The sequence below is a fragment of the Acinonyx jubatus genome, chromosome E4, assembly GCF_027475565.1.
Source record: "Acinonyx jubatus isolate Ajub_Pintada_27869175 chromosome E4, VMU_Ajub_asm_v1.0, whole genome shotgun sequence".
Taxonomy (NCBI): domain Eukaryota; kingdom Metazoa; phylum Chordata; class Mammalia; order Carnivora; family Felidae; genus Acinonyx; species Acinonyx jubatus.
Window position 1 is genome coordinate 38,252,554 of NC_069395.1, and position 21,749 is coordinate 38,274,302.

General features: G+C 34.9%; 1 protein-coding gene across 16 annotated transcripts in view; it reads left to right on the plus strand.

Annotated features, from left to right (window-relative positions):
- Nucleotides 1–21,749, plus strand: part of RPS6KC1 (ribosomal protein S6 kinase C1) — a 318,908-nt gene that overhangs the window by 31,667 nt on the left and 265,492 nt on the right. For 14 of the 16 annotated variants that reach the window (XM_053208752.1, XM_027074461.2, XM_053208747.1 and 11 more), the window contains 2 exons: nucleotides 1,915–2,030; nucleotides 10,674–10,767. In XM_053208752.1, the coding sequence (XP_053064727.1) occupies nucleotides 1,915–2,030; nucleotides 10,674–10,767 (210 nt within the window). Of the gene's footprint in view, nucleotides 1–1,914; nucleotides 2,031–10,673; nucleotides 10,768–16,584; nucleotides 16,643–18,306; nucleotides 18,385–21,749 lie in introns of those variants that run through there. The other 2 variants (XM_027074463.2, XM_053208751.1) reach the window with 2 other exon arrangements.

The following is a 21,749-nucleotide window of genomic DNA, read 5'->3' on the forward strand; positions in this document are numbered from 1 at the left end:
GACATGCGAACTAATAGAAACATGGATTTAGCATAATGTATATTAGGTTTGGTTTCTTATGACAAAACTTAAAACCAGATAGAGGTCAATTTCTTTCTCATGGTATGAGATCCAAAGGTAGCTTTAGGCAGGGCAGCTCTACAGTAATCAGGAATCCAAGTTCCTGCCTTGTTGCTCTGTCATTTTTAACCTCCCATGTCATAGTCCTTCCTAGAAAGGGACAAGGAAAAAGAAGACAAGGCTATCTCTTAAAGAGATTTTCAGGATGCCACAATATAACTTTTTTGTCTGATTGGCCAGAACTCAGTCCATGTCCACATATAACTGCTGCAAGACAAGCTGGCAATGTAGTGGTTTCTTGAGGGGGTGGGGGTTGCCATGTCCGCTGTTAGAAATTGGGGATTATTTTACTAAGGAAGAAGGTACGAACAGATACTGGGCTGGCAACTGGCAGCCTGTTGTATAGTATAAATAAAGCAGCGTTTTGAATGTTAGAGATCCTCTAATTGACTGCCACTTGCTGGTTAATCTTTACTGGGCTCTGGGCTCTTTGATGATGCTGATAAAAGTTAGAGACTCATTCCCTAGGAAGATGTAGCTGTGGACACATGCGTGGAATTTTGTAGGATTGCTGTCTTTGGAACTCATCCATTAAGGCAAGCAGTTTATTTATGGATCACTGTTAAGATTTTTTTATTAATGAAAAATGACTGTCTTCTAGGAAAGAATGTTCTACTGTTAAAAGACCGTTCTTTCTCACTGACATAGTCAAGTATGAGTTAATTAGCAGGCTCTGTATGCTAGATATTGTGATGATACTTCAACATTCAGAGGCATCGTGATTAATTTCTTAAGTGCTAGTTATGTGCCTGTCGTGGGACTGGAAGTCTTAAGTACATTGTTTATTTTCGCCACTTTACAAATGAAGAAATTATCTAAGATTTTATAGCTAGTGAGTGAGAGAGCTGGAATTTACACCCAGGTCTAACTCTAAAACCATTTCTGTTAGTTTTCATGAAGTAGACACTTCCCCATAAGCATGAGACACATTGAGCTGAGGGTATTTAGTGGTTCAGTGTCAAATTCTTGTCTTGGTTTGCATAATGAGGAATCTCTTTGTGCCTCAGTTTTCTGTTAACGTTTTGCAGAGCCACTTAAAATGTGATGGTGCTCCTCTTTTTATTTTGTATTTTTTAAGCCTGAATTGCAATCAGTATGATATGTGAGCTATGACAAATGTCAACTGGTAATCTGATCTAAGAGTAGTACAAAATAATCATATTTTAAAATGTCTTATCAGCATTCAAATTGCATATAGCATTGAAAAAAATTCTATGAAAACCACCTCTCGATCACCTTGTAAATCAGAGCTCACTGGTGCTGTGAGTACTGTCTTTCTTTCCATAAGCCTGCTGTCACGCGCACATGGAGTTTGGCTTAAAAGCTTTTTGCTTCAAGCTGAGGGTTTTGACCCTACTGATATACAGATGTTCTCATAATTTCCTCTCTTCGGCTCCTTTATAAATCAAAAAGAGTGGGAAAAGGGAAAATTATATGAGTAATTACAGTATGAAATTACTGTGGAAAACCATTTCATTTCTTTATAATTCTCTTTTCAACTTGAGTTTCAAATCACCAGCTTCTTAAACGTTAAGTTTCTTACATTGACAGGCCTTCGACTATGGCTGCACCACTGATTTATCAGTTGACACTTCTGCCTTTTGTTTTATGAGAAACATTATTTTCTTTCTTAGTGAGAGTACCTCTGACTCCGATTGTGCAGACTTGACTTTAGAAGACTGTGTAGTAAGGCAGTGATAGGCCTGTCACTTCTTTCTGATCTGTGAACGTAAACTTTCACTAACTGGCGTTTGATCCTTCCTTCCTTAAGTCTTGATTCTTATTTCATTCTAGGACGATTTGATGAAACTGTCATCGAAGAGAGAAGACAGTGTGCAGAAGATTTGCTACAGTTCTCTGCCAATATCCCCGCTCTTTATAACAGTAAACAGCTTGAAGATTTTTTCAAGGTTTGACAGTCTTTCTGAAATATTTTGTACTTTATTAAATATTTCTGTTTCTAATTTGTCGTAAGGCAGGATTCAAGTTTTTTTTTGTTTTGTTTTGTTTTTTTTTTACAAAACGTCACTTACTACTGGATTTCATTACTCACTGAAATAAGTAGAAGTTAGTAGCTAAACAACAATGTCTTTGGCATATCTTCTGATTTTAGTGTAGAAATGGATAAGGTTTTTGATTCATAGGTTTTAAAAAATTGGTGCAGAGGGCTTAGAGATTATCTCATTCACTCTATCATAATTGAAATACATTAAAAAAATTTAAGTATCATGAAATTTCAGTTGCTGCATTCACTTTTCGAGGTGTCTTTCAGTGGTAGACTCTTTGGGATAGAAACCACTGTAAGTTGATACTCAATTTGTTATAATTGTACTACTTTGTATTAGAGACAGACCAAAAATGGTCACTATACAAGTTTAGAGAAGTAGGTTAGTACAAATTATAGTACCAGAATCATTGGATATGAGTATTTTCAGTTTCTTGACATGTAAGGTTTTCATTCTGAGTTCTTTATCATTTTAATTAAAAAAATTTTTAATGTTTATTTATTTTTGAGAGAGAGAGAGAGAGAAAGCGGGGGAGGTGCACACAGAGAGAGGGAGACACAGAGTCAGAAGCAGGCTTCAGGTTCCAAGCTAACAGCACAGAGCCTGATGCAGGGCTTGAACCCACAAACTGTGAGGTCATGACCTGAGCCAAAGTCTGACCCTCAACTGACTGAGCCACCCAGGTGCCCCATGAATTCTTTATAATTTTATATAATTTTACAGTTTTCTGATTTATTCTGCATTGAACCTGTGCAAGTCGTCAGTTGGTATCAATGTCTTTAATGACCACAGTTTTCCTATTGCCTTTAGACTTATAGAAAAAAGCTAGGTGATTGTGCCATACTTTTTTTCCTTCTTTGTGTAAATGTAATTTATTTGTATAAATGCAATTTGTTAGAACATACAGCCAGTGAGGTATATGAGTAGTGGGAGTTTTAAATTTCCTGATGGCAGTGGATCTACCAAAGGAAAATATTTTTTATGAAAAATATTTTATGAAAATAAAATATGAAAATATTTTAATTTACTGAAGAGAGTTGATGTTTTGAAAAATATTACAGACTTATGACTTTACAGTAATAGAAATAGTAATAGGAAAGTTTATAGTAACAAGATTTCTAGTGATTGACTTTGTTGCTTAATTTTTCATTACTGTGTGAACTAGGCCAAGATGATGAATGTGGCTTTGTTTATGGTATACTGCAGATCTTTAGGATAGAAGGCCAAATCAAATTGGTACAGTATTTGCCCTTTGTTGTTCTTGGTTACAGCCGTATCTATGTGGCAAGGAGTCTATGCTTATAGAAAAAGGCAGCTTTATTAAGCAAGAAGGATATGACTTTATAGAAGTTGTGAAAAGCAGTCATGCAAATTATCACATGCCAAGGGCTAAAAAAAAAATCAGTCTAGGAAAATAGGAGTCAGATCTTAGACCTTGAAGAATTTAAATAAAAGTTACCTGTTCATTCTGTTTCCTTTGGATCTGGCAATTCCTGATTATAACTGCTGCTGGATGATACTTACTTTTTAGGCTTTGTGCCGTGAGAGACAGAAGAAGAGAAAAGAATACATTGGGCACTTCAAGGGAAGTCAAGCTAGTTTTAGAAAATGTATTAGAAATACTTTAGGTAGTCTGCTGGGCAAGAGAGGGATACTGATTGGGTATTATCACAGCAGTAGTAGTCAGTCTCTAAATAAACAACGAAAAAGCTTAACCGTATTAACTTAAACAAGAAAGGGGTGTCTTTGTCTCTTACAACGGGAAGTTGAGTGAGGAAGATAGGATGTCGCTGGCGCAGAGCTCAATAATGTCCTCCAGAGCCTTAGCTTTAGCTTCCTTGTTTGGGGCGTGAAAGGAAAAGGGCCAATAAATGAATGCATGCCAGTTTTTAAAAGCTTTCCTAGACATTCTGCCTAGAGGTAGTCCTTCTTACATCCAGTAGGCCAGAACTGGGTTACAGGACCGTCCGTAGCTTCAGAAAAGTCTGGGTGTGTGACTCTTTTGGCTTTCTAGTTCTGATTGTGGATGAAGGTATGAACGGGAGGTTTTTGGGTAGTTAGGTCACAGGGTGTGCTACAATAACGTATGTTTTTTGTTTGTTTGTGTATTTGTTTGTGGAAACATTGATGGTATTTGCCACATTGCAAATGACCACATAGTCAAATGATTTGATTTTTTTTTTTTTTAACATACACAGGAGTAGAAGGAGTGCTACAAAGTGCTAGAATGAGCCTCTTGTTACTCATTACTCATCTTAAAAAATTACCAGTTTATTGCCAAATGTTTTTCATCTATACCTTTCCATGTGTATTTTTTGCTGTTTATGAATATGTATGTATTTGTATGTATATATGCATTTACAGTTTTATTGACATACTTTAAACTTTACCAATTGTAAGTGTACCATTCAGTGATTTTCAGTAAATTTATAGAGTTGTGCAACTGTTACATTTCTGCCACCTGAGCAAGTTTCTCTGTGCCCCTTTACTGGCAGTCTCTTTTTCCAGCCCCGTCCCTAGGTAACTACTTACCTGTTTTCTGACTATAGATTTACCTTTTCAGGACATGTCAATTACACAGAATCACACAGCATGTGCTCTTTTGTTCCGGTTTCTTTCACTTAATGTTTTCACATAATGTTTTGAGTTTTATCCACATTCTATCACGTATCAGTCTTCTGTTCCTTTATGTCGCTGGAAAGTATTCTGTTATATAGATCATACTACGTTTTGTTTATCCATTGGCAAATTGACAGACATTTGGTTTGTTTTCAGTTTTTTGGGCCTTTGTCTAGTATTGCTGCCAACAAATCTGTGTGTAGATATATGTTTTCATGTCTCTTGGGTAGATTCTGAGGAGTGGAATTGCTGGGTCTTATGGTAAGTTGATGTTTTTAAGAAACTGCCAAACTGTTCTCCAGAGTGACCATACTGTTTTAGATTCCCCAGCAATGTATGAAGGCTCTGGTTCTTACTCAATTTCACCAACGCTTAGTATTGTATGATTTTTAAATTTATAGTTTTTCTAGTATGTATATCGTGGTATTTCACTGTAGTATTATTTCCATTTCCTAATGGCTAATGATGATGAGCTTGTTTTCATGTGCTACTTATTCATATGCTTTGGTGAAATATCTGTTAAAATCTGTCCAGTTTTGGTTGGATTGTCTTATTATTGAGTTATAAGTGTTCTGAGTATATTCTGGATACAAGTCCTTTATTACATATGTGCTTTGCACATATTTTCTCCCAGTCTATGGCTTGTCCATTTTCTTAATGGTAGGTATCATTTGAAGTGCAAAAGTTTTTAATTTTGATAGAGTATAATTTACCATTTTTTTCTTTTTTTGAATCATGCTTTTTTTTTTTTTTTTTTTTTTTTTTTTGGTCATATCCAAGAACTCTTAGGGTAACCCAAAGTCAAGATTTTCTTCTATGTTCTTTTCTAGAAGTTTTAGTCTTACTTTTAGGTCTCTGATTCATTTTCAGTTAATTTTTGTATATTGTATGAGGTAATAGTCTAAATTTGTCTTTTGGCACAGGAATATCTAATAGTCCCAGCACTGTTTGTTGAAAAGGCCATCCTTTCCACATTGAATTCGCTTAGCACTGTTGCTGAAAATAGAATTGACTGTAAATGTAGTGGTTTATTTCTTGACTTTTGACGTCTTCTATTGATCTGCATGCGTGTTTTTATAACAGTACTGTATTGTCTTGATTATTGTAGTTTCATAACAAGTTTTGAAATTTGATAGTGTAAGTTGTCTCACTTTATTCATACTTTTTCAGAGTTGTTACAGTGATTTCAAATCCTTTGAATTTCCATAAAAATTTTAGCATCAGCTTGTCCATAATAACAAGAAATTCTGATGGAATTTTGGTTGGAATTGTATTAAGTCTATAGTTGGGGAAAATTATTATTTTAACAACATTGTCTTCCAACCCATGAACATGAAATGACTCCATTTATTTAGGCGTTCTTTAATTAGTCTCAGCAGTGTTTTACAGTTTTCAGTGTATAAGTCTGGCACTTCTTTGGTTAAAATTACTCTAAGCATTTTATGCTGTCGTGAGTGGTTTACAAGTTTAATCCATGTTGCAGCATGTATCAATACTCCATTCCTTTTTGGTGCCTATATAGTATTCCTTTGTATGGCTAGTGGATATGCTACATTTTGTTTTTCCATTCATCAATTGATGCACATTTGGGTTGTCTCTCCCTTTTGGTTATTATGAATGATGTTGTTAATGACTATTGGCATATAAGTTTTTTGTGTGGACATACCTTTTCGTTTCTCTTAGGTATATACATAGTATTGGAATTGATCTGGGAGGATTTCAAATTTTAATTCAGTTTATTTACTTGTTATAGGTCTATCATGGTATTCTCCTTCTACTTGAATCAACTTTGGTAACTTGTCCCTTCCCAGGAATTTTTCATCTAAATTGTGTAATTTGTTGGCATAAAGTGTTCATAGTATTCCCCCAGAACGCCTTTGATTTCTATGGGTATGTTAGTGATGTCCCTCTTTCATTCATGATTTTGGTAATTTGTATCTGGTGTATTTTTTTCTTGGTCAGTCTACCTAAAAGTTTGATATTTTTGTTGATTTTTTTCAAAAGACCAACTTGGTTTCATTACTTTCTCTCTATTTTCTCTATTTTATTTTGATTTCTGCTCTAAACTTTATTTCTTTCCTTTTGCTTGCTTTGGATTTACTTTGTTCTTTATCTAATTCTTTAGTTCCTTAAAGTGGAAGTTTAGATTACTGATTTGAGATGGTTATTCTTATCTAACATGGGTGTTTACAACTATAAATTTTTCTTTTAGCACTACTTGAGCCTCATCCCATAGCCTTTTACACTTTGTTTTTATTTTTATTCAGTTTAATGCATTTTCTGCTTTCGTGGTTTTTTTCTGTAGACTCTTTGGTTATTTACAAAAATGTTCTTTAATTTCCAAGTATTTGTTAATTTTTAAAGTTTCTTTTATTGTTGAATTCTAATTTTGTTTTCTTGTGGTCGTGGTCAGAACACATGTTTGATTTCAGTTCTTTTAAATATATTGAGACCTGATTTATTTCTTAGCATATGAACTATCCTGGAGAATGTTGCATGTGTGCTTGGAAGGAGTGTATATTCTGTTTTCAGGTGGAATTTTATGTAAATTTTAGTTAGTTCAAGTTAGTTGTTAGTGATCTTTAAGTCTTCTGTATCTTTGCTAGTTTTCTGTCTACTTCTGTCAATTATTAAGAGTAAGATATTGAAACCTCCAGTTAATTGTTGAAGTTGCTTTCTTTTTCCTTTTTCTTTTTTTAATGTTTATTTATTTTTGAGAGAGAGAGAGAGAGAGAGTCGGTTAAACGTCCGGCTTCGGCTCAGGTCATGATCTCCCGGTGAGTTCGAGCCCTGTGTCAGTCTCTGTGCTAATAGCTCAGATCCTGGAGCCTGCTTCCGATTCTGTGTCTCCCTCTCTCTCTCTGCCTCTCTCCCACTCACGCCTCTGTCTCTTTCTCTCTCAAAAGGAAATAAACATTAAAAAAAATTTAATTGGCAGTGTGTAACTGCTGATATCTCTTCTCAATTTTAAATTTTTATTGTATTTTTAAACCTCGCTAACTAAGGGTTAGTCCTATAACAGCATAGCTTAGTGGTCAGCCAGTGATTGGTCTTTGTATTTAAACACTTTGTTCCAGTATATGCTTCTTCCATATGCTGATGTTTCTTGATATATTTTCAGAGTTCAGGCAGTTTTTAAGTTTGCCCTGGATTTTGTTTATCTTTGAGATCTCCTGCATTTCCTCTGTGTGTGTGCGCACCATTGTGGTTTGTTGGGGATTTGTAGATAGCTTGATTCTTCTGTAGTCTCTCCTGTATGGGTGAGTAGAGAGCTTGTTAAGAACCCGTATGGTTGTGTACTTTCTGTAGCTCCCTGTGAAATGTCTGGCTAATACGCTGGTCCTTTGCTTGCTGGAACCTCATGCTTGCTGAGCCACTGTGCATTGGTGCTGGGATCGCTACTATTACTGATGATAATACTGTTTGGGGTGGACGACTTCTGTGCTTCAGTCCAAATCATGCTTGCCTCCTCTGCAAGTGAATCTGCTGAATTTCAAGGCTTGTCTTGCCCTTGTATAATTACCATGGGAACCCAGCTGGGACAGAAGGTGGGAGCAACCCCAGGCAAGAATACCACAGGCTCCCACAGTTCTTACCTGTGATTTTGTGGTTTTTTATGGGTAACCACTTCTTCATTCGTTATATGTTTTTGGTCAATTTCCAGAGCACTCAGATGGTCGTTTTGACATTTTTCTCCAGTTGTATCATTGTCTTTTGGGGAGAGCATTTGCTGATCTACTTATTCTATTATACCTGGACTCCTTCACCCCTAGGTTGACATTTCATTAACAAAAAACTTTGAGATGCTGTGTAATAAATTTCTTTCTACTGCATAGTAAAGAACGCCTAGTGGTTAATGTTTTTGATCGAGAGATTAAAATAGCAATTAATCTAGAGATTTAATGTAGGGATTAAAATACAATTGTGGCGTATTTCTCCACTACTTCTCTTGAGTTCCTATGGAAAGTTTTTTATTATTTTGTTTAATTAAAGATTTATTCTGTATTTGTTGTTTATTAAATGAAGTAAATAAAATTTCTCTAAGATTGTGAGCTAAAATAGCTTTTTGTATTCTTTAGTATTGTGTTTTTATTTTATCTTGTGAACAGATCTATATCAGCTAATATTAACAAATAAAAAATGAGTGCTTATGTTGTTCTAAACACTTTACATGTATAAAGTCTTTTAGTCCTGACAACATATTAAGTTATAAATAATAATTCCATTTTATAGATAGGTAACAAAGTCCACATCTCTGATAGTAGAAGAGGTAGTTAATGGTTGAAAGGCACTTTCTGTAAACTGAGATTATAAATAAAATCAGCTTTGTCTGGTAAAATTCTCAGAATATTTGCAGATTTGCTTCAGATTTGGTTTATGGCTTAGTCTAAAATAGAGACTCTTCTTTTTTGGAGAAAAATTCAGATACAAACTGTGATTTGAATATTTTAATTCACAAATAGAATAAAGTGTATAAATTCTTGCTTCTAAAGGGAATACTTGTTTTTAAAGTTTCAGTTCATTTAACACTCTGGGAAGTAAAATTTGGTAATTTTAGAGGAACCATTTCAAATTTCTCTTTCTTAAAGATAAGCTGGTAGGGAGACTTTTGATTATAACTAAAGATAGTTAAGTTCTTTGTGCTGAAGGAGAGAGGAAAAAGAGGTCTTGTATTTTTCGTGGGTTTTACTATCCTGGTAGTAGTGTTTGGGGACATAGAACTGTTGGTGGAAGGTAGAATGAAAGATCTTACGGAGCAAAAGAGCTATTATTTTAGTTATAATTATTTAAGGATTTTAAGTCCTTATACTCATGATTGAAACAGTCGTAAAACCACAGCACAAAACATACCAGCACCACTTTCTTGATAAATAGCATTTTCTAGTTGCACACAGAGTGAGAGAAAACAGTTTTTTGAAGGTTGAATTTGCAAACCTAGATACAGAATTAAAATAATGGTCACATAAGGAATCAAAATAGTTTTTATATTTTATTAAAATATAGTTATTTTATAGTTATTAAAAATGTGTTGCTTTGGGGCACCTGGGTGGCTTAGTCAATTAAGTGTCCGACTTTGGCTCAAGTCATGATCTCATGGTTCGTGGGTTCGAGCCCTGTGTCAGGCTCTGTGCTGACAGCTCAGAGCCTAGAGCTTGCTTCAGATTCTGTGTCTCCCTCTCTCTCTGCCTCTCCCCCATTCATGCTCTCTCTCTGTCTCTCAAAAATAATAAATAAACGTTTAAAAAATGTGTTGCTTTAATACAAATACCTTAGGTTTGTTTAGTTTTATATTATGTCTAAATAGGTTTCAAATTTAGGGTGCTTCTGGAATCACTGAGGTGCTATGTGATATATGTTAGTTTTTAATTTGATAAAATTAAATGACTTCTAATAGAGTCCCATCATTTATCACTAAATAGAATGACCAGACACTAAGGATGTTGAGTAATAGTCTGTAGCTGGTGTGTGTGTGTCTGTGTGTGTTTTCTGCATTTTTTAAATGAGTACTTTAGATAGGTTTTTATACATATGCTTTTATAAAAAGGCACATGATATAAACATGATAATATTCCTTTTGAATTCGCATTGGTTAATGCTAGATTTTAATAATAGATTGTTTTTTAGAGTAGTTTAGTTTACAGAAAAATTGTGAGGAAAATATAGTGCTTTTCTGTATACCCCTTTCCCTTTCACAGAGATTCCCCTATTATTAGCATCTTGCATTGGTGTGGTACATTTTTTACAGTTGATGAATCAATATTGATATTTCTATTGATTTTTTTAAAAGCAAATGTAATCTGGTTTAACAGATGAATGGTTTCTGTAATCCTTATACGTACTCAGTTGAGATAACTATTGTTAATTTATTACTCACTTAAAAATAAAACCCTTACTGACAATGATACACAATTATTCTTCTCTTTTTAGGGTGGAATAGTTAATGATGGTTCTGAATTGATTGGACCTGCGGAAGCTTATTCGGATTCCCTTGTTGATAGCTTTCCTGAGTGTAGTACTGAAGGTAGGATATTTTAAGTTTTTTCATTGCAGTGGTTTTGATTGCAGAAGACTATAAATCGTATTTGAATTGCAAAAGAATAGATGGCTGTAGGAATTTGAGAGTATTTTATCAATTCTAAGATGCTTTTTGTTCTTCGTGTTTTAGTAGTATCACCTAGTATCACTTGGTGTGTGATTTTGGGTTGATGATACCTTCTTACATTTAATTGACAGCTTTTTTCTTTCTTAGTGATATATAAAATAATGATTTATCCTACAACTAATGGCATATTAGATTTGATGAAATATGGCATAATAAGTGTTCAGAATTTATATTGTCTGGTGTAAGAATACCTTGCTAAAGTTTATTTAGCAGCATCTGACTTTTAGACAATTAATTTCAAAACTGGCTTTAAAAGTTTAGTCATGTTCCTAGAAAGAGTAAACCTAAGGCAGTTCTAGTGTTATTAGTATGTTTTATAATAACATAAGTCTAAACCAAAGCAGTTTTTTAAATTCTAATCACTTTAATTCAAGAATGCATAATCTCTTGTTTTATTCCTTTGTTAAGCCATCCTTGAATTTTTATGAAGATTTCAAATACATACATTTTGGTCTTTAGATTTCCTTAGCTAGTTTTCATCCAGGGAAGATTTTGGAATGGAAAAAAAAAAAAAAAGATTTGGGGATAGGGAGGGAGTGTCTTTAAAAATAGGTAATTAGATTTGTTTGAAGTGGCTTAGGTTTGGTTTATATAAAAGTAAAATCATAGACTAGCTATTTCTTGATCGCTTTCATGAATAACAGTTTATGGCTGAGGAGGATGCTTTACGACTCTAATATGGGAGGTAGCCGTAATCTCATTGTAGTGATGTTTTTGTGGGGATATGTACTGATGTCATACATCAACAGACACACTGATACAGATTTCTTGCTGTACATTGGCATCTTAATTTGGGAGGAACAGCAAATTCCCATTCGTTGTGTAGGCTGCATCTTTTGGTGCTACCACATTGAGAAGTGATGAGCTCTTCTTGTTTTTCACGGTGGCTCCCATTGACTTAAAAGCAAAGTCTGTTCATTTACACCTAGTGTTCTGTGTTTTGTGTGGGCACCTTAGGCCCAGCGGTTTCCATTAGATCCTCAATACTTTTGACTCCATACTAAATCATAAATCAGCCAAGGTTGTAGAAAAACATTGCTTACAGTAATTTGTTCACGTGTATTTATTTACATTGTACATATTTATAATCCATTATGTTTTTCGGAAAAAACAAATACCTTTTTCCTGTGACCTGTTTTGATCTGTGATCCTTGCTAGGCTTTGGAAAACCTACTCCCTGCTGGGGATCCCAATGTGATTGTTTCTAGAGCTAGTTTCTTGGAAGGTAACTTATTCGGGATAACCAGATCTGGCTGTTGCCTCAGAGATACTCTGTTTCTGAGAAGAGGGAGAAGGTATTTTCTCCCTGTAAATGTGGTGATTTGGTGACATCCAATAGTGGACAAATAGAGTTACAAAGATTCATAGGAGAGTGTTCAATGAGGAGTACAGTTTTTAGAAATTTTAGAATGTTTCTTAGTTTCTCTCCTCTTGTGTTTTGTTATAGGAATCTAAGGTTATGTGACTTGGGAATTGTTATATTCTTTTAATATTCATAATAATCCTTTTTTACTAGGTGAGAGTCAGCCATGATGGGAGATGTATATCTCAGGAACCTATTCTAGTGTAAGGTCGTCATGGATGGGAATGATACATAGGTCTTTTGTCCTTTTTTATAGTCTGGAAGAGAAGAGAGGAGCATTATTATTAGGAATGAGTTTTCTTGGGATGGTGTTCTAGAATATGGAAGAATGTTCAGAGTTCAAATGTGACTGTGGTAAAAATGCGGTAAAAAAAAAAAAGGATGAGCTTGTAATTTGTTGTCCAGAGTGGGACACTTCTGAGAAGTAAAGAGGGTACTTTAATAAGTACAAGACAATAAGCTTAAACTAGGACTGCCTCTGGTACACTGGGGCCATATGGGCCATTCTTCCTAAAACAGTTGTTTTGGAATTTACCTTTTGAAGTTTCAAAAAGATAGGTTTTCCTTGAAAGGATTTATCTTTTTTTTTTTCTCCTAGTTTTATTTATTTGAGAGAAAGCGTGGGCGAGTGGGGGTGGGGGAGAGGGACAGAGACAGAGGGAGAGAGAATCCCTTCCCACCCCCATGCAGGGCTTGACCTTACAAACCATGAGGTCATGACCTGAGCTGAAATCAAGAGTCCGACGCCCCACCTACTGAGCCACCCAGGTGCCCCACGAAAGGATTTATCTTTTAGGAATAGGCTTTTATGAGAGAAATTAGGGGCTACCTTTTTGTTAAAAACATCAGAAAAGACTTATGCTACCTAAAAGTAATACTGACATTTTATCCTTTCAGTGCATAGCTTAGTTTTCCAGCTGTATTACCATCTCTGAAACACACTGTGATCCATGAAGAATGCAAAACATGGAACTGGAAAGGCAGTTAAAGCTTAGATTTTTTTTAATCCCCCCTCCCTTTAAAAGCCTTTACGCCTGACTAATTAATCCTGCTGAAAGACCTTGTTGACAAATACAGATCGGAGTGTCAAACAGCTTGCAAATTCATTGTTATTTGAGAGGGGAAATGACTTTTAAATATCATGAGATTGTCTGGCATACTGGGTAAGTGGAAGATATACTTTCCTACCAAAAGGTCTGCAAACCCCAGAGACAACCAAGGGAGAGGGCCTGTGCTAGCAAAAGAGCAGGGAAAGCTGGCAGCCAGCCAAGCCCCACAGGTATGCAGTGAAACAGAGAGTTGTAGAGGGATTGTGGTGGCAAGTGCTCGGGGTTTGGATTTAGAGCCAAAATGTGAGGAGGTGATTCACTCCATAACATCTCCTCTGAGTGTAGTATTTTAAATGGTGTTTCAAAGGTGTATTCATTTTTCACACTTGTGATTTAGTTTGCCAGTGAAATGAGCCAGAGGGGCAAATCTTAATATATAGTCTGCTGTTTCAAGGTCCTTCAGTAGAGTTAGAATGACATGGCAAGTATATCACCTCTCAGAGAACAGATGTAGAGGCTAAGTGATCATTATTTTTATTAGTACCATAAAAATGCAATCAACAGGTCTTAATTTACCTTGAAGGAAAGTTTTCTGAGGAAAACATAAAGAGCTGGATTAATGACTTTGAAAAAAATTATCATTTGATTGTAATGGGATAGTGGAAACCCCTTTAAGGTTCCATAAAACCAATAATTTGGTGATTAACTGGTAAGTGTATTTTATCTAATATGAAATTGAGAATTATAAAATTATTCAGTAGGTTTTTAGATAAAAAGTTTATATTGTTTTATGTTTTTAAAATGAAATGCTGGTTACTTTTCATATCCTTTGTCCAGAGAAATTAAACTATATATATATATTTAAAGATGAAAGAAGATTTACTTGATTGTTAACATCTTATTTCCTTTTTAAACTTGCATCTTTTCGTTTGATTAAACTTAGCTATGAAGTTACCATGACATTTGTAGAAACCTGGCCAAAATGGTGCATGGGAATTGAGTTTCTTGACATGTTTCTCTCATCTGTTGGCCCGTTTGAAGGATGTAGGTTGCTTTACTGCCATGATGGCCTTGATATTGGAGCCTTTGATGTTGGTAGACTCTCATCTGGTAACCTGTGTCATTTCCTCTTCCTAATACGTGACTTGACTTCCTTTGCAGTTGTGGGAGGGACATTTTCCAGGTGTACGCAGCAAACCAGAGAAAATAATTAGATGATCGTAATCACAAATAGAAACTGAGAGGTCAGTTTCTTATATGTAAGATCTCATGTGTGGAATATTCTTCAATGTCTCCTGGGAGTAGCCAGATCTACCTTTGTGTGTGTGTGTGTGGCCTGTAAATTGTGGATTAAGAGCTCCCTGGGTGTTCAATTGTAGCAATTGTAGACACAAGAAAGAATCTATTAAGCTGTCTTGAATGAACCATTTTAGAGTAAATGAGATGTACATTTTGAGAATAGCATCTATTTCTGGTCTGTGTAAGGGATCTCTAAAATCACTCTCAGTTCAAGATTTGTATTTTTATTCGATGGTGGGATAAGAATTCTTTCCATTAAATCTTGAAGATTAGAGGTAAACTGTATTAATTTTGATAATTTTGATTAGTTTTAAAGCATTAAGGGAGACTAATTGGAAAGGTGTCTAGTTATTTAAGTTTGAGAAAAAAATCTTCTGTATCAAAGTGTCATTTTATTATTATATTTTTCTTTTTATTATTTGTATTTCATTTGGTTGATTCAAAGTTGATGCTTTCAGGCAGGTTCATTTTAAAAAGGAATATTCTTAAGTTGATTCACCACTTAATAGCCTAAATCTATTTTTGAGACGAACTTGAAGTGTGTGCACCATGGAGTAGTGTAAGATGACAAAAATACAGAAAGCCTAATTGAAAGTAATTTTAAATTTAAAGCAGGATTTAGCGCAAGTATCCACTAGGTGGCACCATGAGAACCCTAAATCTTGTTACTGCGATTATTCTAGGCCCTCTTGTATTATGATAGAGTATGCTTATTCAGTTAGAAGTTCCTTTTTCTCTTAAGTGCTTATCTGCCTAACGTTTATCTATTTTCCCTTGTTAGTTGAATTTTCTTTGGTGAAGGAGTTTAAAATAGGTAAAAAAGAACAGATTATTATTCTTAAGATAAACATAAATGAGAAGGTGTCATTGTATGTGTGCATGTAAAACAAATGATGCAAATTATAAATATTGACTCTTATAAACCCTAGGGCTATTGAGGATAATATTGGATTTTAGGGGTTGGGTGGGGCAAATAAAAAAAATTGATAATATGTCATGGGAAGTGTTTGAGAGTAGAAAGAACATCAAGAATGACACAGATAAATCCCTTATTCCACAATTAAAAATTGGAATTTCAGAGAAGTTAAGCCATGTGCCTAAGGCAGTCTAGGCACTCTGGGTATTCAGTAGCAATCATAAAAAATATATTTTGAAAGAAGAGATTTAGTTTTATGGAGAGGGAGGCAGTGAGAATACATATTTGGTATAGAACTCCCAGTGTGAGCGGCTTGTGCTCTGGTAGCAGGATTGATTTGCAGAGATTATGGAGAGTAGCAGCGTAAGAAGTTCATTAGATAGAAAGGAAAGCCAACTCATGGATCCTTGTTGTTCATGAGAAGATAGCAGTATTAGGGCTGTAATTTTGATTGATATGTTACTTTCTGAACTTATTCCGTTTTTCACCAAATATGCAGTAGATATTCTCATCCTCTTTTCATAAATTTTCAAGGGTGAAGCAAAGACTTGTCCCTAGGACATTATAAAAATGTGACATATCAAAGGAATGGTACTTCTTAGTAACAGTGGCTATTTCTAAATGATAAGTTGATAATCAGGTACAGGAATCTTAATTATGAGATTTGGGTATTCGCCTAAAATCATATTTATAAGGGCTTGTTTCTTAATGGAGATTGATATGTATGTCTTCTCCCTCAGGGTGACCTTTGTTCTGCTGGCTAGATATTTTGCTTTGTGTGTGAAGCATGAGTCATTGCTACTAGGAAAAGTAGAAATTCCCTTTCGTTGACTGAACCTCAGTGCTCAGTGAAAGCTATCAGCTAATAATAATGAGGCCATGTATTTTATATATAGTTGACCATGAGAGACCACCTGTTGTTCTAAAGGAAACCGATCTCTTTTTGCAGATGGTCTTCAAATACAGATTTCTGATAGTTTATAGTATAAAGATTTATTCTATAGCAACTCAACCTTTTCCCCTGGTGCCTGTCTTTCAGAGGTGGTGTCCTAGACAGATTTCACTAGACTGCCCTACTCTGAGCAGTTCAAAGCACAGAAGGTGAAGGTAGGTAGGTGAACTGGGATGCTATATAAACCCCTCATGTCTGTAGCTGCTTTTTAACCGGTCACCTGGGGCCCTCTAATAGCCCTGAGACTTGAATCTCTGTGATATGAACCTGGAGGCAGAACGCTTTCATAGAACCTTTGACTCTTCCCCCTCCCATCCCTTCCCAAAAAGGCTTAGGTTTTTGTCTTGATGGTGTTGGTGAAGGATGTACCTTTTACTCTCATGATGGCTCCAGAGGGCCCCTTTAAACATGGATTGACTTCAGGTTGGTTTAACTTTTGACAAATAGTGTCTGAATTGTCAGTTGTTGCCCTGCCTTATCCACAGTGTTCTTCCTACTCACCTTAACTGAGAACCTCTTGTTTGCTGCTCTATCTTATTAGCTTTCTTTCTGGGTTTTAGGAAGCTAGTCTCCACTTTCCGTGATATTTCTATGTAGCTTTGTATAAAACAGGTTGAATGACAGGACCGTGAATTCAAGGAGGTGAGCAAGCACTGTGATAAGTAGCTGTATTAAGGATATAAGGTGAAAAAAACTAGGTACTGAGTGTGTGTGTGTGTGTGTGTGTGTGTGTGTGTGTGAATAAATAATTCATTACTGTGGTAGTGAAAGGGGAGCGTTCTTGAGGTGATTGGGGAATACTTCATTGAGAAGAAGGGAATTTAGAAATTGCTTAAATGCAGAAGAGATTTCCTAGAAGATGATTGGTTGCAGTGTATGGTTGAGATATGATAGGGTTCGACTTATGATATGGTTGAGATATGGTAGGGTGCATCTTAAGAGGAGAATTAAAGGAAGAAGGTAGGCGAGGAAGAAATGTCAAGGGTTAGTCTGCTTCAGACAACTCTGTCTGTAATCGTTTCTGTCTTCTCTCTTAAGTTAGGAATTCCTTGGCACTGGCTGCTGGGTGATACGTATGGGCCTATATTGCATAAATTATGTTTGTATAGCATATATTCGTTCACAAACAAATTCCCAGTTTTAGCCCTTGTTGCATCTCCTTTGATAGCCTTCAAATACAGAGCCTTAAGAGCTTGTCATACACGTGTAAGCAATGTGGTAAGAGTCATCTGTAATCCCACCATACAGAGAAAATTACTGTTAGGCTACCTCTCTAGCCTTTTTTTCTGTTTTTGTTTTAAAATTAGAATTATAGTATATGTATATACTGCTTTGCAGTTTATTATTTTTGCATAATAGATCATGAATACTTTAGCATTAAATATTCGTTTGTAACATAATTTTTAATAGCTGTATAATATTTTATCAAAGGGATGTACCATAATCTCTTATTGTTAGGAATTTGTTATTTCCAAATTTTCACTAATTTTTGTGATGATTATTCTCAAATATAGATCTTTGATCGTATCTCTGGTTATTTTTGGTATAATTGTTGAATTTCTGGGTCAAAGGTATAAAGATTTTCTGCATCTGATATGCATTGTCAAATTGTCTTCCAAAAGGGTTAACTCAGAAGTCTTTTTGCTTCCCTTTGCTCCTCTCGTAGTTGGGCTAGAAAAATTCCTCTTTCTAACATGCTAGTTTTTCTTTGCTCACTTTGAAAGATTCTTCATTTAGAATTAGGTAGAATTTGAAAAGGAAATTATTTGAATATTATTATTAATTATTACTTTATTTCATTATCTGATATTCTTCCCAGGTATTTTGCTGGTCTTGCTCTTCTGATCCAATTTTATGTAATCATGATTTCCTTTGCTAACAAAATAAGATTGGAAAGGTAAGAGAGGAAATAAGACTATGCCACTAGATTTTTGTGGTCAAAAGCCAAGAAACTGAGTACACATAATTTTACCCCTTTGCCCTTTGGTATTATTGTTCCTGTTTGAAAGGAAAATCAGGCAAAACATGAAACAGTACAGTGTGATAGATGATGTGAAGGTTATAGTGACAAGACACTGGAGAGCAGACAAAAGATCTATAACAGTGTTTCCTTTCTTTTATGATTAGCTGTATAAACCAGAACTTATTTTTTAAACTTTGTCTATTTGTTTATTAGTATCAATGGACCAGGTTATATAATACCCCCATTTAAGGAAATAAGTGTGCATTGGAATATATAAAATGTTTTGAAATCATTAAAAAAATCTTTTATGAAATTTATATATTTCTCAGAACAGTGGTTAAATAATTTTGTAGATTGCTGTAAAAGATTCTGATTTTGAAGAGCTGTCTGTACAGTTGAAATGTCAGAGATTGAAAAGATTTCCACCAGAGCCAATGAATCTCTTCTCAGCTTGTGGATTTAATGAAGTGTTTTGCTTTTAGAGAACAAAATTAGTTCTTTATGGGCATTCCACGGATTTGAGAAAAGCCCCTGAAAACAGGATATGTTGACAGGGTGCCAAAGTAGTGTCTAAAGTTGATTTGAAATTTGAGTTTAGCTGCCAGTAACATGTTTTTACCCTAACTTACTTTATTTGAAATGAAGTAAGCAATTTAAGTCTATAATAAGTTGACAAACTATGGCCTGTGGGCCAAATCTGACCTGCCACTTGTTTTTATGTGACCTAATAGCTAAGAATGGTTTTTACATTTTAAAATGATTGACAGTATTCAAAAGGATATTATTTTATGGCATGTGAAAATTACACGGAATTCACATTTCAACATCCATAAATAAAGTGTTACTGGAACACAGCCATGCGTATTCATTTACATATTATCTGTGGCTGCTTTTGTACTACAACAACAGAGTTGATTTGTTGTGACATAGATCACGTGGCCCACAAAACCTAAAATATTCACTCTCTGGTCCTCAGAAAAGAAGTTTGCTGATCCCTATTCTAGAATTGTATAGTCTAATCTACCTTTAAGTTTGGCTTAGGATATGATCTTGAGGAAATAATTTTCTTTTTAATATATTGTCTTTTTTGAGGAACTTGGAAGTCAACATTCAATGGTGATGCAGATTGCATAGCTGTTCCCAAATTTAATTTGTATGTAACTCTATTGTCAATCTTATTGAATGATATATAGATCAGTGGCTCTCCAAGTATGGTCTTTAGACCCTTGGGTATTCTAGAGATCTTCTCAGGGGGTCACCAAGGCAGAAATTATTTTTGCAATAGTCTAGGAAATTATTTGTCTTTTTCACTGTGTTGACATTTGCACTAATGATGCAAAAGCAATGATAGGTAAAACTGCCTTGCCTGAGTGTGAATCAAGACAGTGATACCAGACCGTAACAGGAATCATGCCGCATACTTGCAGTAATGCCAATGCTCATTTTACCTAAGAATGCCCATGATAAAGCAGTAAAAACTATTAATTTTTATCAAATCTCCACCGTTTGCTACATGTCTTTCTTATATTCTGTGTGAAAAAATGGAAGTATACATAAAACACATCTGCCTAACTGAATTGCCATGGTTGTCTTGAGGAAGAGCACTTGTTTGAGCTATGAACTAGCAGCTTTTCTCTTGGGACATCATTTTTGCTTGAAAGCACAATTGACAGACAAACTGTCATTATTCAGATTTGGGTATTTGGCAAATGGTTTTCAAACGCAAACAAAGTGAGCTGACACTTTAAGGAAAACAGCTGACAGTGTTTGTTGCCAATGATAAACTTTGAGTTTTCAGTGCCAAATTAGAATCCTGGAGAACCTTTTTTTTTTTTTTTTCTTTTTTAAAGTAATCTTTACATCTAATGAGGGTTTTGAACTCCAGACCCTGCGATCAAGAGTCATACGCTCTACCACCTGATGCCAGCCAGATGCCTGAATTTTGGAGAACTTGTATCTGCTACTTTGAGCTTGACAGTTCCCCAAGACCTAAAGAATATTCTGCTGAGATTGGTGGTGATAGTAACCAATGTGATTTGTCACTATAACTCAGGGAACCAGTACTTTCAAAATGTCCAATGTGTGATGCACACATTCAGTGTGCAAGACAGATCAATGGAGTTGAATGTAATAGAAACAAATTTCACTGACAAGAATTTATATTCTATATGGCAACTAAGCTTTAAGAAACTACCACTTGTCAAGTTTTGGTATAGTATCAAAAAACAATATCCACAAGTATTTGAAAAGGCTGCTAAAATATTCACCCCATTTTCAGTTACATATCTATGCAAGATCTTCCTCAAATCTTTCAACCAGGGCAACATCCGACAACAGATTGAGTGCAAAATCATAATATGAGAATCTAGTCATCTTCAATTAAAAAGATTTGTACAACTGTAAAACATTGTCACTATTCTTACTAAATACTTTTTTGCTTTGGAGAATATAGTTATTTTGAACAAAAATTATATTAACATGTAATGGGCTTTAATGTTTACTTAAAAAAATTAGTCTATTTTAAATAGATATTTACAGGTATAATCCACAGGTATATTTTTTAGGTATTTACAGGTATAATCCACAAAAAGAAGCTTTTTTGAGGTTCTCAATTATTTTAAGAATGTAAAGGGAGGTCCTAACGCCAGGAAATTTCATAACTGTTGTACTTCATGCTCGTTTACCATGAAGTCAGTTTTGTGAAATGGGAGAAAGAATTTTCATCGCTAAATATTTCAGTACCACCTAGTATTCATTTTCTGTCAGAAAACTAAGAGGCAAATACAGACCAAACCTCTCTCCAAAAGTTTGTGGAAGAGAATGAAACAAAAATTTCTAAAAATTTAGTTCTTTAAAACACACACACACACACACACACACACACACACACACAACCAAATGGTGTACATTTTCCAGATATGGATTATCTAAAAGCATACCTCTGAGGGTATGTTGTAGAAATAAATAATCACTACATAATTGCCATAATAGTTGCAATTGAATGATAGCCTATTATGCTTTGTATGCATGAACTGTATTCCTCATTTAAAGTTCTGCATAGTAAGTAAATTAAGTGTCTTGGGCTTGGTCACATAGTAAGTTTTAAGAGCTGGGATTCAGGCACTTGTTTTTGTCTTACCTTGAGGCTCTTATTCTTTTTTCTTTGTTATAATGCTGTTGTTACAAGGTTTTGTGGTAAAGGCTCTTCATTTTACAAGACTAGATAAAGACTTGTCTTCAGTTTTAGTCTGATAATTAAAGCAAAGGAGATTATTTTCCAGAGCTGAATTCAGTAAGCT